The following is a 16,718-nucleotide window of genomic DNA, read 5'->3' as shown; positions in this document are numbered from 1 at the left end:
TTTCCTAGGGGTCACTGAAATAGAAGTGAAAAGCTATGTACTGACCAATGGTAAGCGTTTGTTAAACCACATGTAGATTCTGTCATGGTGATTTCCGTCATATAGATTTTAGATCTAAGACGGAGTGAACAAGTCCTCACCATTGAAGATAAGTAAAAGAAATGTCGCAGTCAAATTTTAGCTAGTTTGGCTAAAATGTTTATATATTTTTTATACTTCGACCCTGGATGAGCAAATATACTTTTATTTGGAAACTCGAAACGCACGAGAGGCTGAAATGTCATCATTTATAAAGAAAAGGTAACATGACATGAAATGTGTCTCATGCAACATGCTCACTGTACGTATTGCTAAAGGGCAAGGGTAACATTGTTGTTGTGTCTTGAAAGAAAGCAAAAGTTATGTACCATGAGTACTGGCGACGGTTTGGAGGAGAAATTCAATGAACGTGAGCACACTCAAATATATTAAATATTATTAAAATGAGTCGGACACATTTTTTGCAATAATATTTATTCACAACAAACAATGATCACTATTTACCCCAGTAGCATGTTGTATATGTATAAGATAGAAAAGATAGAACAAGACGAATTAGGGGAAACCTTGCAGTTCAGTTGTTACGTATCAACTGCTCATACCTAATAAGCCGATTGTTTGTAAGTGTGTTATTCCCTGATGTTGATTTACCATCTTAGACAATGAAATGGGTTCTATTGAAAACGTTGGCAGCACATCTGAGGTAAAAGACATGGAATTCATGTTTTCCTCCTTTAGTTATAATACGAAATATAATATCTTTACGTATACTATATTATACTTCACATTTTACGATCCATTACCATTGGTTTACACTACACCATTTAGATAGTTACGTCTTGTATTTTTCTTTCCCAAACTTCGGTGTTTACGTGTCGCAGATGATTCGGCATTACAGAGCTTTATCTAAATATTACAATGACTGTGATCGGTATTGTCTGCTGACGGCCAGTCTTTCAACCCAAGGTAACAAGAAGTGCAGGAAGATGAAGATTATGAACGATTTTCATGGTCACCATCAGGATCAGGAAGAATTATGTTGCGTTAAGAGGATCGATGATTTTAATTATGATCATAACGGTGCCCTGCTGGTTTATTGTCACTTCTCTGGTTATTGCTATAAGGACATAACATTACTACGATTTTACCCAAAACATGGAGGATGTTTATAAAGAAGAAGACGCTTACCATTCCGAAACCCCTGGTCTTAATCTATTTTATCCTTAAAAAAGTCTTCATATTAATACTTCTACATATTTTCCCTTTGTTTAATCGATTGTTTTATTCGAATTACAGTTTTGTTGAGACTTCGTTTTCTCTGGGGGGGTTTTGTGTGTCACTGTCAATGTATCTTTTTGAACAAGTCGCCGACGAAAATTAAAAGATGGGTCTACCATTCTAATAAAACAAATAAGGGGTCTTACGTGGTATTGATGGTTTATTATATTTGTCAGGTGTTACCGGTCCATCAGCAGGATATTTCATACATGGCGACATAGAATTAATAGCTATTCAGTATTATTTGATTTAGGGGATATGTGGAAATAATAAAAAACTGAAACAAAAACATTGACGTTGTATCAAATGATCTTAAAGATTTCAATGACGTGTAGAAAATTCTTTAAACCGAACCCCTCGAGCTTTGTTTCGTTTTCAACAATTTCATGAAGAACCCTTTTCAGTCTCAATAACAGCAAATCTAAAAAGAAAACAATCAAGTTTATTCAACTTGAATGTTATATATCAACTGAACATTCGTAAAGTGCTGGAATGCTCGGTCTTAATTAAAGGTAACAATTACAATGTCGAAAATTTGTTCATATTTAAACTTAACTTCTTTCCTTTATGTAACAAGTATACTGTATATATACATTTAAATAAACATAACAGAAGAGTATGTGTAAAAAACATCCGCTAAAGCTATATGTATACATAATACTATATTACAATACATTGTATATGTACTCATGAATAGATAATCCGCTAATGCTATGATTTTTAAAACTAATATTGTAATATTCTCATTCAAACATGATTATTTCACCTTATTATTAACTAATCAATACTAACAATACTAGAACTGCTACACAAAGATAATTCATCCCTCCTGTACAATGGTTGCCAATAAAATGATCCAGGAAATCCATTAAATAAAATTTGCTATGCTATCCGTAAAACAGCAGTCCTTATTTAATGCAAACTATACACAAAATAAATATTGCTTTACCAAAACATATTTCAAATAAATAACTCTAAAATATTACATTAGGTTATGTCAATAACATTTCTTTTATGATAGAAACGTACATGTCCGTTTAAAATAACAATATTTAAAAGTATGTTTACTTTCAAAATATGTATGTTGTAACCATATATCTTAAAATCACAATAATAGGCCGCGACTTATTTTTGTTTTCAGTAAGTAATCAAAGGCTTATTTTCGAAGCCGGCTTATTTTTAGGGTTGTTTCATTTTCGAAGTCATTTATATAGTAGATCATCAATTGGTTTTTTTTCAAGTTCTTTCTTTTTCGAATGGAATTTATGCTTTACAGGTTTTTTAATTACCATTTTTTAATCAAATGGTTCAAGAATAAATAACGGAATGTGGTTCATACATGGAAACAAAAGGCATATTTTCAAGAACGTGTGTTTTTCAAAAACGGCTTATTTTCGAGATATATTTGGCTACGAGCTTACTTTTAAATGACTGTTTATATAAATACGTTAAATTATTTTTTTAGCAAAGTTATAGATACACTCGAAACCTTATAGTTCGTAAATTGATCAGACTAGTTGTTAGATAGTAATCCTATTGTCTAAAAGACAACTGATAGGACAAGCAAGCCTATTGTTTATTTGGCAAACGATCAAACTATGATGCCTATTGTCTGGTTTACAATTGTTAAGACTAGCAGGCCTTATGTCGAATAGAAAATTGATTAGGTTATCAAGCTCAATATCTATAAGACTCTTAATCAGAATTGATTATACTTTGAGGCCTTTTGCTTATTATCGAAATTTAGGGAACTCTTGATTGAACTAATTTTCTTCGCTTCAGTACTTTGTTCCAGATTAAAACCTTGAGTTAACGAATTTCCTTAAGGTTACCACGGTTATAAATAGCGGACCATTATACATTGATGGTGTGATGTGTTTTGTATGACTTAAACGACAGCAGATCTGATTTTTACGACAAATGTCCACTTGCTGCACAAGACAGCTTCCAGGTATTGAAAATATAAATTAATTTTATCATAGGCAAGGTAATCCATTGTTCTTCATTTATAAATTACTGTCGATATGTCTTCATTTGATGACGCTCTATTCCATGGTGATTTGTTCTTGTCTAAGGGCTTTGTGACTTTTTTTCCAGGAAAAGAAGGTCTAGTATATAGAGACATCAACAATGCAGTTTGTGCCAGCACGTGACCTGTTTCCGTTGATTCTGTGTCATTTCAACCCAGTGCGAATGTGCATCTGTACCGAAACTCGGACCCAAATACATTCGGCCTATGAGTCTGTGTTGCCTCTGATCTTTATTTGCATGTATCACAGCGGCACAAAAGTAAACGTTGTTTAGCTCCTGACTTGGTACGTCAAATGCGAATGTTTCGTCGAAATCTGGGTTTAAGTCCGATATCTTTATCACAGTTTTCACTTTTTTCAGTTGTCTTCCTTCATGCATCAGTACAACTTTCACATAGGCATCTGAAACAGCATAATGATATCAGTTTTATTTTCGATTTAATATGAAAAAACCCCCAACGAAATCAATTCCAACAAGAAAGCACGTTTAAACAAACTAGCAGTATGATACAGAAACCATCAGCACACGAAGTCATGAAGGGCCAAATGGTGTGGTTTCATAACATAAAGCGAAAATGCAAGAGGTTGAAAATATTTCGTTGGTTGCAAATGAAGTCTATGCACCGTCCTACTGTGTTGTTTAGTACATGTACCTGTTGTGTTGGTTGTTCTGTTCATAGCTTTGAGACCATGGACGCGGACCACTGTCAGGTACAACTTTTCGGCTGTAGGAAGGTAGTTCATACCAAGGCATATCTCTCCGAGGTCCTCCTGAGTGAATATAAAATATACGTACATCATAAATTATCTATGTCTCCGGAGTAAATGAAGGTAATTCCTATATTAACACTACATAATGCGATCTGACCTGAATAGAAACCTGACAACTGCTAACGAAAAGAATTTACAGCAATTAGTGATTTTTAGATGGAAACACATACCAATGATACATTTTTCTGCTAATAAAATATACATTTTGACATGAAGCTTCCATAAATCTAAAGTTGATCGAAGTCTCATCTCCATCACAGCTTTATTTTTACCTCTGCAGGTTGTTCCATCTTCTCTGTGTACGTCACTTCCGTTGCGTCTGGTAATTCTAATTTCCGGATGATGACGGTAACCTCTCCGAGGAGGATGTGTCTGGTGAACCTGTCGAAGTCACAGAGGTGTAGCCGCAGAGTATACAGAGACAAATCTCTCTGGTCCACATCCAGCTGGAAGCTCTCGTTAAAAACAGGATTTTCACTGGCCTTTTGCATTTTAGTTTGAACCTCTTTATCTAGGTTATTTATCACATATTCTTTGCCGAAACTGAACAGTTGTTTAGGTGCTCTGTAAAACCTGGCCCGCACATACGGGGATATTACAGAATTGACATCTTGCAAAGATAAGTTCTTAATCTGTAAAATTTTCAACGACAGTTTCCCTTCGAGTTTATTGTATTTTAGAGAGAACTCTATATCTGCTGACTTCAGTATGGCGTGGGCCTCATCTGTAAACGACGAGTCGTCTGGGAAGGACGGGGGACCGCGGAGACTCGTCTGCAAGTATACAGGTATTCCGATTAATAATGGCGAAATTTGATGTGCATTGGTATTATAATAAACATTATATACAGTAAAAAAAACAACAATATACTGGTTCAGAGAATGTATAAAAATAAACGATCATATTATTTTTAAATTTAAGACACACGTATGCTCTTTGTTTACAATTGTTCTTAACTTTCAGTTCAATATTTTATTAACTGTAGTTGTGTTGAAAACGAACATTAACCTGCAGTATTATTCTGATTCTGATAGACTCTTGGTTGCGTTACTGAACAATAACGATCATAACAATAATAAATTGAGTCATAGTTCGATCACTCTCATCCATACAGCAAGGTCAACCACTCTCATCCATACAGCAAGATCAACCACTCTCACCCATACAGCAAGGTCAACCGCTCTCATCCATACAGCAAGATCAACCACTCTCATCCATACATCAAGGTCAACCACTCTCATCCATACAGCAAGGTCAACCACTCTCATCAATAGAGCAGGTCAACCACTCTCATCCATACAGCAAGGTCAACCCCTCTCATCCATACAGCAAAGTCAACCACTCTCACCCATACAGCAAGGTCAACCACTCTCATCTATACAGCAAAGTCAACCACTCTCACCCATACAGCAAGGGCAACCGCTCTCATCCATACAGCAAGATCAACCCCTCTCATCCATACATCAAGGTCAACCACTCTCATCCTTACAGCAAGATCAACCTCTCTCATCCATACAGCAAGGTTAACCCCTCTCATCTATACAGCAAAGTCAACCACTCTCAACCATACAGCAAGGTCAACCGCTCTCATCCATACAGCAAGGTTAACCACTCTCATCCATACAGCAAGGTCAACCCCTCTCATCCATACAGCAAGATCAACCTCTCTCATCCATACATCAAGGTCAACCACTCTCATCCATACAGCAAGGTTAACCACTCTCATCTATACAGCAAAGTCAACCACTCTCACCCATACAGCAAGGTCAACCGCTCTCATCCATACATTAAGGTCAACCACTCTCATCCATACAGCAAGGTCAACCACTCTCATCCATACATTAAGGTCAACCACTCTCATCCATGCAGCAAGGTCAACCACTCTCATCCATAGAGCAGGACAACCACTCTCATCCATACAGCAAGGTTGACCACTCTCATCTATACAGCAAAGTCAACCACTCTCCCCCATACAGCAAGGTCAACCGCTCTCAACCATACATTAAGGTCAACCACTCTCATGCATACAGCAAGGTCAACCACTCTCATCTATACAGCAAAGTCAACGACTCTCACCCATACAGCAAGGTCAACCACTCTCATCCATACAGCAAATTCAACCACTCTCATTCATACAGCATGGTCAACCACTCCCATCCATACAACAAAGTCAACCACTCTCATCCATACAGCAAGGTCAACCAATCTCATCCATACAGCAAAGTCAACCACTTTCATCCATACAGCAAGGTCAACTACTCTCATCCATACAGCAAGGTCAACCACTCTCATCCATACAGCCAGGTCAACCACTCTCATCCATACAGCAAGGTTAACCACTCTCATCCAAACAGCAAGGTCAACCACTCTCATCCATACAGCAGGTCAACCACTCTCATCCATACAGCAAGGTTAACCACTCTCATCCATACAGCAAGATCAACCACTCTCATCCATACATCAAGCTCAACCACTCTCATCCATACAGCAAGTTCAACCAATCTCATCCATACAGCAAAGTCAACCACTCTCATCTATACAGCAAGGTCAACCACTCTCACCCATACAGCAAGGTCAACCACTCTCATCCATACAGCAAGTTCAACAAATCTCATCCATACAGCAAGGCTAAACCGCTCTCATCCATACAGCAAAGTCAACCACTCTCATCCATACAGCAAGTTCAACAAATCTCATCCATACAGCAAGGTTAAACCGCTCTCATCCATACAGCAAGGTTAACCACTCTCATCCATACAGCAAGATCAACCACTCTCATCCATACAGCAAGGTCAACCAATCTCATCCATACAGCAAAGTCAACCACTCTCATCTATACAGCAAGGCCAACCACTCTCATCCATACAGCAAGGTAAACCAATCTCATCTATACAGCAAAGTCAACCACTCTCATCTATACAGCAAGGTCAACCACTCTCATCCATTCAGCAAGGTCAACCACTCTCATCCATACAGCAAGATCAACCACTCTCATCCATACAGCAAGGTCAACCACTCTCATCCATACAGCAAGATCAACCACTCTCATCCATACATCAAGGTCAACCCCTCTCATCCATACAGCAAGGTTAACCACTCTATCCACACAGCAAGGTTAACCACTGTCATCCATACAGCAAGGTCAACCACTCTAATCTATACAGCAAGGTCAACCACTCTCACCCGTACAGCAAGATCAACCACTCTCACCCATACAGCAAGGTCAACCGCTCTCATCAATACAGCAAGATCATCCACTCTCATCCATACATCAAGGTCAACCACTCTCATCCATACAGCAAGATCAACCTCTCTCATCCATAGAGCAGGTCAACCACTCTCATCCATACAGCAAGGTTAACCACTCTCATCCATACAGCAAGGTCAACCTCTCTCATCCATACAGGAAGGTCAACCACTCTCATCCATAGAGCAGGTCAACCACTCTCATCCATACAGCAAGGTCAACCGCTCTCATCCATACAGCAAGGTCAACCACTCTCATCCATACAGCAAGACCATATAGCTCTTAAAGAAACGAAGTGGTTGATACCTACTAGACGACCACAAGTAAGACTACCTTGGAATTAAGAAATGAATAAGGATTGTTTTAAGCTTACGTTGTCTTTGACAACAATTTATTTCGGTACATCTTGTCTCTTACTTTTATCTGCGTGTATAATGAAATAACCCATGAATGATGGAATTAATGTTTTTAAACCTTTTTCAGCTCGATGATTGTAGGGCCGCTGGAATCTGACCATTCCGATGAGTAGTCCTCCTTGATGGATACCAGACGGCCCTGTCTCTTCCCCTTCACTGACTTTTCCTTGGTGACGTCATATTCGGTTGCCCCGTAACCAGGCATTGGGTAGGGAGATACTACAAAACAGACGATTTGTAATAAATACAACATGCCAGGAATAAATTATACTGAATCTTACAGCTGTTTCGTCCTTCTAGGACTCATCGGTGATGTTATGGACTGAAGAGTTGGAAATCTTGATTATCTAAACAACTCATGAAACTAGGGCAGGTGCATCATACCTTTTAATTCATGATTTAAAATTTGCAGGAGTTCAGGTTATTTTCAAATGAAATAATCTGTTAAGTGTGTATATTATGAAACATGCCACTACTCAACGAGAAAACTGGCCATCAAGGTAAAAGGTTGTTAAAGGGGGGAAGAAAAGTGCCATGATCAACAATAAGGAACGAAATAAACTAAGATGCGTTGGTAATGATTACTCTAAAGAGTAAAGAAATGATCGAGAAGTTGCGCATTGGTAAGGCTAAAACGGATTCAAGATTCAAGAATTTGGGTCCTTGTGCTAGTGTCTACCAACAACGCAATGAGATAACGGGAAATATTCCGGCTCTCAGTCGACCAATACAATCACAATATTTGAAAAAAGAAAAAAATGCAATGTTTATTACTTTTGCATTTTATCTATTGTCAAAAGAAAAACAATAATTACCTCAGATGTAGTGATGGTGTTCTTAACTCAATTATCTAAGATCACATATAGAAACAATCAGAATTAGCTGGTTAAAAAGATATCGTAAGAGAAAGAGTTATCGAGAGTCATTCGCAAACACCTAATTTATCTACGATAACATATTCATCGAAAAATAGTCAATAGAAAAACTAAAGGTAAAATCGTAACACAAAAAATACATTCTTATTGTTTATGGCTGTTGGTAAAATGATTTTCTCCCACAACCACTATAGGTGTCGACACTCCCGATTCATTGGTTAAACGTGCTATGAGTTGGTAAACAGTTTTGATTACCCACTAGTGGGTAACAATCTGGAGGTGATTTCATTGGTCAATTTTTTACTTATGACGTCACGTCACTCGGTAAACCTCGTGCCTTTATACGTTTTGAAAATTAACTAACTCGAGTTAGATAGACATGATAACCAACCATCACTAGTGGGGAACCTCTATATGAATATGTTCGAAAATGGACAAACAGTATTATATACTAACCTTGTGGTTGTCTGTCGTACTGAAAGGGACATATCCTGTATAGAAAGCAGAACGGAGACAACACACAGACCATGCACAGTATGACGAAGACAAAGAAGAGTCCAACGGCGGCTAGAATGGCGAGTTTATCCCAGACATCTAGCCGTAGTATTTCTGAATCATGTATCTGGCCGTCCGCTATAGTGGCGAAGATCATCTTGTTCACACTCGGGTGTTGCTCCCATGGAATCTGAGAGATAACAAGAAGAAACCATATATAGTCTAATGCAAATTTTCAGTAAATCGTATCGGTTTCAATTTTGTTAGGTTTCTTTTTCTTATAATTGGGCGGATACAACAATAACGGTGTGAATGATTCCAACTATTGAACGAAACATTCATTGATAAGAAAATGTTATGGAGGGCTATATCATTTTTCAGAATAACAAAGCACTGACTGGCATTATTTAGTGGGCTTAGTGCTTTGCTGTAAAACTTTACAGGGAACAATCTGAGAGGTTATTTATAATAGAATCACTGTAGTTCACCTCTTGTTCTTTACTCTGGGACCGTATACAAATGATATGAAGCGGTTTGTTGTTTTTTCAGTACCAAAGAAGCCCTGTACATTATGAAGTAGCCCCTCCCAAGTTCTATCCCAAAAAACGTAAACGTTTCACACAATAAGGTAAGCACCCTATCAAACGGAGGAGAGAGCATTTTGGATCACTTGTAAATCTGTATATAATTAGATAAAACAACATGCATTCCTGTTGAAATATCAATATGACGTTTGAAATATGATATGTGCCATAGATCTAAGGGAAAATATGTAAATATCCTGCAACATGGAAAAATGTATACGAACAGCTGTCACTCGGTGTGAAATGTAATATACACCGAGTATCAATAATCGCCACTGTAGGGGAAATGGTACTTCGTACAACTACTGCGGGAGTGACGATCACCCTAGTGGTCATGTGGTCCTATGTTATGGATTTATCACTAAACTCTTAATAAGAAGCACTAATAAATCTGCATATCGACATAAAAGTATGATGATAGGAACATTAAAAAAAATGTTTTGGACTAGCCAACATTGAAATTTAGTTTATCCAAGTATGTTGTTAAATGGGGTGGTTGTGTCAACTTTCCATAACTGTAACATGTTCACGTCATAGGTTTTCTTTGCTTTTTATAGCAGAATTAACTCTCATAATTTGCATAATGCTATTTATGCCGTTTATTCAACGTACGTTATCATATACATGTACGTATTCACTTGTGTATTACGCCGAACAAACACATCAGTGGTGTTGGCTTGCTGGCTGGCTGGCTGGCTGGCTGGTCCGAATATTTTTGATTCCGCACAAAACTTCAGTTCGTTTGATTAAATAATGTTTTAAATTTAAACATGTTTTGCTTGTCAAAAAAGTTTCCGTTGGTTGCCTATCAAGTCAATCAGTCAGCGTAATTGCTATAATCATCAACTGAAGGTTTGAGGATAGTTGTCTACTGTATGCTAATGCAGGATGATATGATGAGACTTGTGCGGCTTTCTTTCTTTGTCTTTTGATATAGGAACAATGAACTAATTAAACAAGATCCGCTGAGTTGCAATATATAAAACACTACGGAACTTTATAGTTTCCCTTTATAAAAGCTTAAAGTCTTTACTTCAGTGTGTTGTTGAGCATCTGTCGTTAACCTGCAGGTATTTTCTATCGTTTAGTCCAAAAATGACACACCTACCTTTTATTTATTTTGAACAGGTGATCATGCATGATCCTACGTTGTAGTTAGGTCGTTAAGACCTAAGGTAACAAATTAATGCTTCTATAATATATTTTATCTAAAACAGTTTATATAGACTACCCATGTAGCAGTCTACAACCAAATAGTATTCACTTAAAGTCAGTTGATTCAGAAGGAATGTAGCCGCTATAATTTAAATATATTTAGATAAACACTTTGACATTTGAAGCTTTGACGATTTTTAAATTCAACGACTAGAAGCACGTTTACTTTCGAACTGACGTGGTAAGATCTGTACAGCTGTCAGAAACATTAACTAGATATATCATAACTGATATAATAGCTACAATCCTACCTAAGGGTGCAATGAACTTGTGTATGGAACCAGTCGGTTCCATTATAGTAATTACCGTCCGGTTAACGCCCGGGGTGGTCACGACTGGTAATGATGGGCACTGACCTATTATGGTGTAACAGACCGACAGTTAAATTACAGTCTAGTGATAGGTGCTTGCTACCATTTAGAAATGTACAAATAACCTGAATATATATTGGTGAGATTTAAATAAATTCCTATCGGAAAAAAAATGATATCACTATATTCACATTACCTATCCCAGAGAGGAAGTGTTTATTTGTTAATACAGAAATACAATGCCGTACAATTATTGTAGTACTTTTATGGTGGAATGATTTGGCGCACGGAGCCGACATTAACAATATAAGGCAGTCAATTAGTGGGAACTACACCATATAATAACATTATACAATGATTTGGCGCACGGAGCCGACATTAACAATATAAGGTAGCCAATTAGTGGGAACTACACCAAACAATGATTTGGCGCACGAAGCCAACATTAACAATATAAGGCAGCCAATTAGTGGGAACTACACCTAACAATGATGTGGCGCACCAAGCCAACATTAATAATATAAGGCAGCCAATTAGTGGGAACTACACCTAACAATGATTTGGCGCACGACGCCGACATTAACAATATAAGGTAGCCAATTAGTGGGAACTACACCAAACAATGATTTGGCGCACGAAGCCAACATTAACAATATAAGGCAGCCAATTAGTTGGAACTACACCAAACATTGATTTGGCGCACGACGCCGACATTAACAATATAAGGTAGCGAATTAGTGGGAACTACACCAAACAATGATGTGGCGCACCAAGCCAACATTAACAATATAAGGCAGCCAATTAGTGGGAACTACACCTAACAATGATGTGGCGCACGGAGCCGACATTAACAATATAAGGCAGCCAATTAGTGGGAACTACACCTAACAATGATGTGGCGCACGGAGCCGACATCAACAATATAAGGCAGCCAATAAGCGGGAACTACTACAAACAATGATTTGGCGCATGCAGCCAACATTAACAATATAAAGCAGCCAATTAGTGGGAACTACCCCAAACATTGATTTGGCGCACGACGACGACATTAACAATATAAGGCAGTTAATTAGTGGGAACTACACCATTAACAATATAAGGCAGTCAATTAGTGGGAACTAAACCAAACAATAATTTGGCGCACGAAGCCAGCATTAACAATATAAGGCAGCCAATAAGCGGGAACTACTACAAACAATGATTTGGCGCACGAAGCCGGCATTAGCAATATAAGGCAGTCAATTAGTGGGAACTACACCTAACAATGATTTGGCGCACGAAGCCGTCATTAGCAATATAAGGCAGTCAATTAGTGGGAACTAAACCAAACAATAATTTGGCGCACGACGCCGACATTGACAATATAAGGTAGCGAATTAGTGGGAACTACACCAAGCATTGATTTGGCGCACGACGCCGACGTTAACAATATAAGGTAGCCAATTAGTGGGAACTACACCAAACATTGATTTGGCGCACGTCGCCGACATTAACAATATAAGGAAGACAATTAGTGGGAACTACACCAAACATTGATTTTGCGCACGACGCCGACATTACCAATATAAGTTAGCCAATTAGGGGGAACTACACCAAACATTGATTTGGCGCACGACGACGACATTAACAATATAAGGTAGCGAATTAGTGGGAACTACACCGAACAATGATTTGGCGCACGGAGCCGACATTCACAATATAAGGCAGCCAATAAGCGGGAACTACTACAAACAATGATTTGGCGCAAGAAGCCGACATTAGCACTATAAGGCAGTCAATTAGTGGGAACTAAACCAAACAATAATTTGGCGCACGAAGCCAGCATTAACAATATAAGGCAGCCAATAAGTAGGAACTACTACAAACAATTATTTGGCGCACGGAGCCGACATTAACAATGTAAGGCAGCCAATTAGTGGTAACTACACCAAACATTGATTTGGCGCACGTCGCCGACATTAACAATATAAGACAGACAATTAGTGGGAACTAAACCAAACAATAATTTGGCGCACGAAGCCAACATTAACAGTATAAGGCAGACAATTAGTGAAAACTACACCAAATAATGATTTGGCGCATGAATCCGACATTAACAATATAAGGAAGACAATTAGTGGGAACTAAACCAAACAATAATTTGGCGCACGAAGCCAACATTAGCAATATAAGGCAGCCAATTAGTGGTAACTACACCAAACATTGATTTTGCGCACGACGCCGACATTACCAATATAAGTTAGCCAATTAGGGGGAACTACACCAAACATTGATTTTGCGCACGACGCCGACATTACCAATATAAGGCAGCCAATTAGTGGGAGCTACACCAAACAATGATTTGGCACACGGAGCCGACATTAACAATGTAAGGCAGCCAATTAGTGGAAACTACACCAAACAATGATGTGGCGCACGAAGCCGACATTAGCAATATAAGGCAGTCAATTAGTGGGAACTACACCAAACAATAATTTGGCGCACGAAGCCAACATTAACAATATAAGGCAGACAATTAGTGGGAACTACACCAAACAATAATTTGGCGCATGAAGCCGACATTAACAATATAAGGCAGCCAATTAGTGAGAACTACACCAAACAATGATTTGGCGCACGGAACCGACATTAACAATATAAGGCAGCCAATTAGTGGGAACTACACCAAACATTGATTTGTATAACTGAGCATATTTGCAATCGTTGTAGATTAGGATGGTGTATTCTTGTCGATAGTACAATTTTTCATAACACCCTAAAGATTATTTAGATAATTTTAGATATTCTACCAGCAAAGTTCTCAACATCAAAGCTGGGAATATTATCGGGATGGATGACATTAATACGCTACAGGAATCTAGACACAATGACACGTACCTCGACAATATCGTTACCATCGTATGGTTTTGCCGCGATATAACCCGACCCAATTCAGTTGGCATTCATATAGGCTATGAATGCCATTGACCAATTGTTAATTTCGTCATTATTTTGAGCGTCATAATTGTTACATTGGATACCACTGACCCTCCCTTGGCGATGGATGTTATATATGCACGATACATATATAATTTGAACAAAATGCTAAATAAAAATTAGTTAAATTGATTTTTTATGAGATGAACAGATTCCAAAAATGTTAAATATAAGTATTGAACTGCTTTCAGTTGACCTGCATAGGCAAAATGAATTATAACTGGACAAAAGCAAATCTAATAAAGCGCGCTAGGCAGTTCATCGTTTAAATATTGTTTTTATTAAAAATTTAAACTAAAACAATAACTCGTATTCATTCAAGTTTAATATTTTGAAAATAAGCCGTTTAGACTTCGCATTGTAAAAACCAATAACAACAGAATACCAAAATGTCAACGAAATCGTGTCAAACCGTAAATCGATAAAACCAATAATCGAAAAATAAGCATATTCTGCTAATCTGTCATGTCCTCAAACTTGGAACCGCAATAGTGTCAACGGAACGATAATAACAAAACTTTGACAACGTGTTCTAATAGACCTAGATCGATTTATCCAGTAAGATCGTGATTATTATCTTCCCTTAACCTCTAACAATGGTCCAACAGAAATAGATGCATAATTAAATATTCCATTCAGCTGGATTTGAACCCTTAAGTAATAAAGTGTAGATTCAATTAAATATCTTGTTTCTATCGAAAATTAAAATACGATCACAAAAACATATCTCAAAGCTTACTGTCACAGAAAAATATTTTGATCCAGTCAAAATTATAGATTTGTTAACAATGATACACGCCTATACAAGGAATATGTATTTTGATGGCAATGTATTGCTTTTAAATCGGTATTTCTTTTATCCTCCGACCAGAATTTTCACATTGAATCATAATCCAAAATATCTTGCACACAGCAAATATAAATGTTAATGACATTTGTAAACAAGCTGGGAAAAGTAATACAATCCATAAGAAACAATAACATAATTTTGAATACAAACCTGCAAAAGAATCTTAGTAGAACGACGTTACATTTGAGTTCAGCAGCTCACACTTGATATTCGCAGCAAGTATTCATTTTGGAAGGGCTCCTGTTGGCGACATAATATGCGACGTTTCTCTTGACAATAGTTACCCTTTGATCCACTCGCCATTTATGCAAAACTTGTCGAATAAGGAAGCAGCAAACTTTTAAAACTTGTTCCACCTCCTGATATAAATATATCCAGATAAATTCTACCCATGTAACGGATTCAGTGGAGTATTGTTGAAGGACTTACAAAACAAGTGTAGATACATTGATAAACTCAACTATGACATTTAACCATATACAGTACTGTAACGTCGGCTAATTGGTCTAAAATTGCCCGCGGTATGTGTGGGTCGAGCTTGTTCTCTCAGCTGGAGTGCTGATCAGGCTATGAGAGACGGTTGACGTCCCGGTTCTGCGCTATATCGATTCTTGTATGACTCAGGTGACCAGATGTTACAGGGCTAATCCGTACTGGGGAAACAGAGCACAGCTTGAACAATACATGGGTACAGATATAGCTTCAGATAGGCAAGGTAAGTATGAAGCTATTCCAAATGTGATGTTTACTTTCCTGTAACAAACGCCAAAGCTAAATGCACTCATAAGTGACATATACAATTGTAGCATTATTTTAAGAGGTAACCTTACGGTCAGGATAAATCAGTCATTAAAGTAAAGGCAACACATAGATCTTGGAAAACCGATCATCAAAATAAAGGAAATCCCCATATTTAAACTTAACCACAGTCAACTAATCAGAGGTTCAAAAGATTTTCAACAACACATCAGATCAAAATTAGTTAACAAAAAGAAAAAAAACTACTATTTGGTATGATGTGCACGACGTACAGGTACTCAAACTTAGGAACCAAGGAGACATCATTTCAAAACAACAACCTGACTTCCACTAAACAAGATCCAAGGAGACTTAAACAAATCACATCCTCAAAACTAGAACCAATGGGGCGTCCAAACAAATCGTAACATTCAAACCACACCGCCCATTTGTAGGGGCACATTCGTTCTCTTGTTAAAGGGGATTTCTTTTGGAGGAAAGAAGAACAGTGGTACAAATATATGGTTATAAACGACCATATTATCATATTAATATATTTTTGTAATAAACACACCAAAAGCCAAAATTAAAATATGCTTAGGATGATTTGGATGTTTGACCTTCTAGTTGAAAACACATACTGTGATTTTCTAGCGGACTATTGCCATTCATGAGGTTATAGAAACCGAGCACAATCCTTCAAGGTAACCAACTGGGACGGCTTACTCATATACTGTACGATAAGTTGAACGGTTTTGTTTTCAGGTCATGTACTTTCCCTTTTTGATAGTACCATTACTGCTTTACCCAGAATGGACGTGGAAATGTATGGGGTCACCTGAACGACCACTTGGGTTTTTTCCGGTTTCCTCCAACATTGAGAACCCCCGCGC

At 37.7% G+C, this 16,718-nt stretch overlaps 1 protein-coding gene across 1 annotated transcript; it reads right to left on the bottom strand.

Annotated features, from left to right (window-relative positions):
* Window positions 1-1,664: 1,664 nt before the first annotated feature.
* Window positions 1,665-15,664, bottom strand: LOC110462758 (synaptotagmin-B-like). The gene is made up of 6 exons (XM_021516904.1): window positions 15,238-15,664; window positions 9,113-9,341; window positions 7,840-8,000; window positions 4,391-4,891; window positions 4,001-4,118; window positions 1,665-3,749 (listed from the first exon to the last, which is right to left on the bottom strand). The coding sequence occupies exons 2-6, from the start codon at window positions 9,306-9,308 to the stop codon at window positions 3,442-3,444; spliced, it is 1,284 nt and encodes a 427-aa protein (XP_021372579.1). The 5' UTR covers window positions 9,309-9,341; window positions 15,238-15,664; the 3' UTR covers window positions 1,665-3,441.
* Window positions 15,665-16,718: the final 1,054 nt, after the last annotated feature.

Source organism: Mizuhopecten yessoensis, unplaced genomic scaffold, assembly GCF_002113885.1.
Source record: "Mizuhopecten yessoensis strain PY_sf001 unplaced genomic scaffold, ASM211388v2 scaffold10829, whole genome shotgun sequence".
Classification (NCBI taxonomy): domain Eukaryota; kingdom Metazoa; phylum Mollusca; class Bivalvia; order Pectinida; family Pectinidae; genus Mizuhopecten; species Mizuhopecten yessoensis.
This window is presented reverse-complemented; position numbering and strand designations above follow the sequence as displayed.

Excerpts from the sequence above, each read along its gene's own strand:
- LOC110462758 (XM_021516904.1), bottom strand. The coding sequence starts at position 9,308 with ATGATCTTCGCCACTATAGCGGACGGCCAGATACATGATTCAGAAATA. Across the intron at positions 4,892-7,839 it reads CAATCATCGAGCTGAAAAAG|ACGAGTCTCCGCGGTCCCCC; the intron begins GTTTAAAAACAT and ends GTATACTTGCAG. Across the intron at positions 3,750-4,000 it reads CAGAACAACCAACACAACAG|ATGCCTATGTGAAAGTTGTA; the intron begins GTACATGTACTA and ends ATGCTGTTTCAG.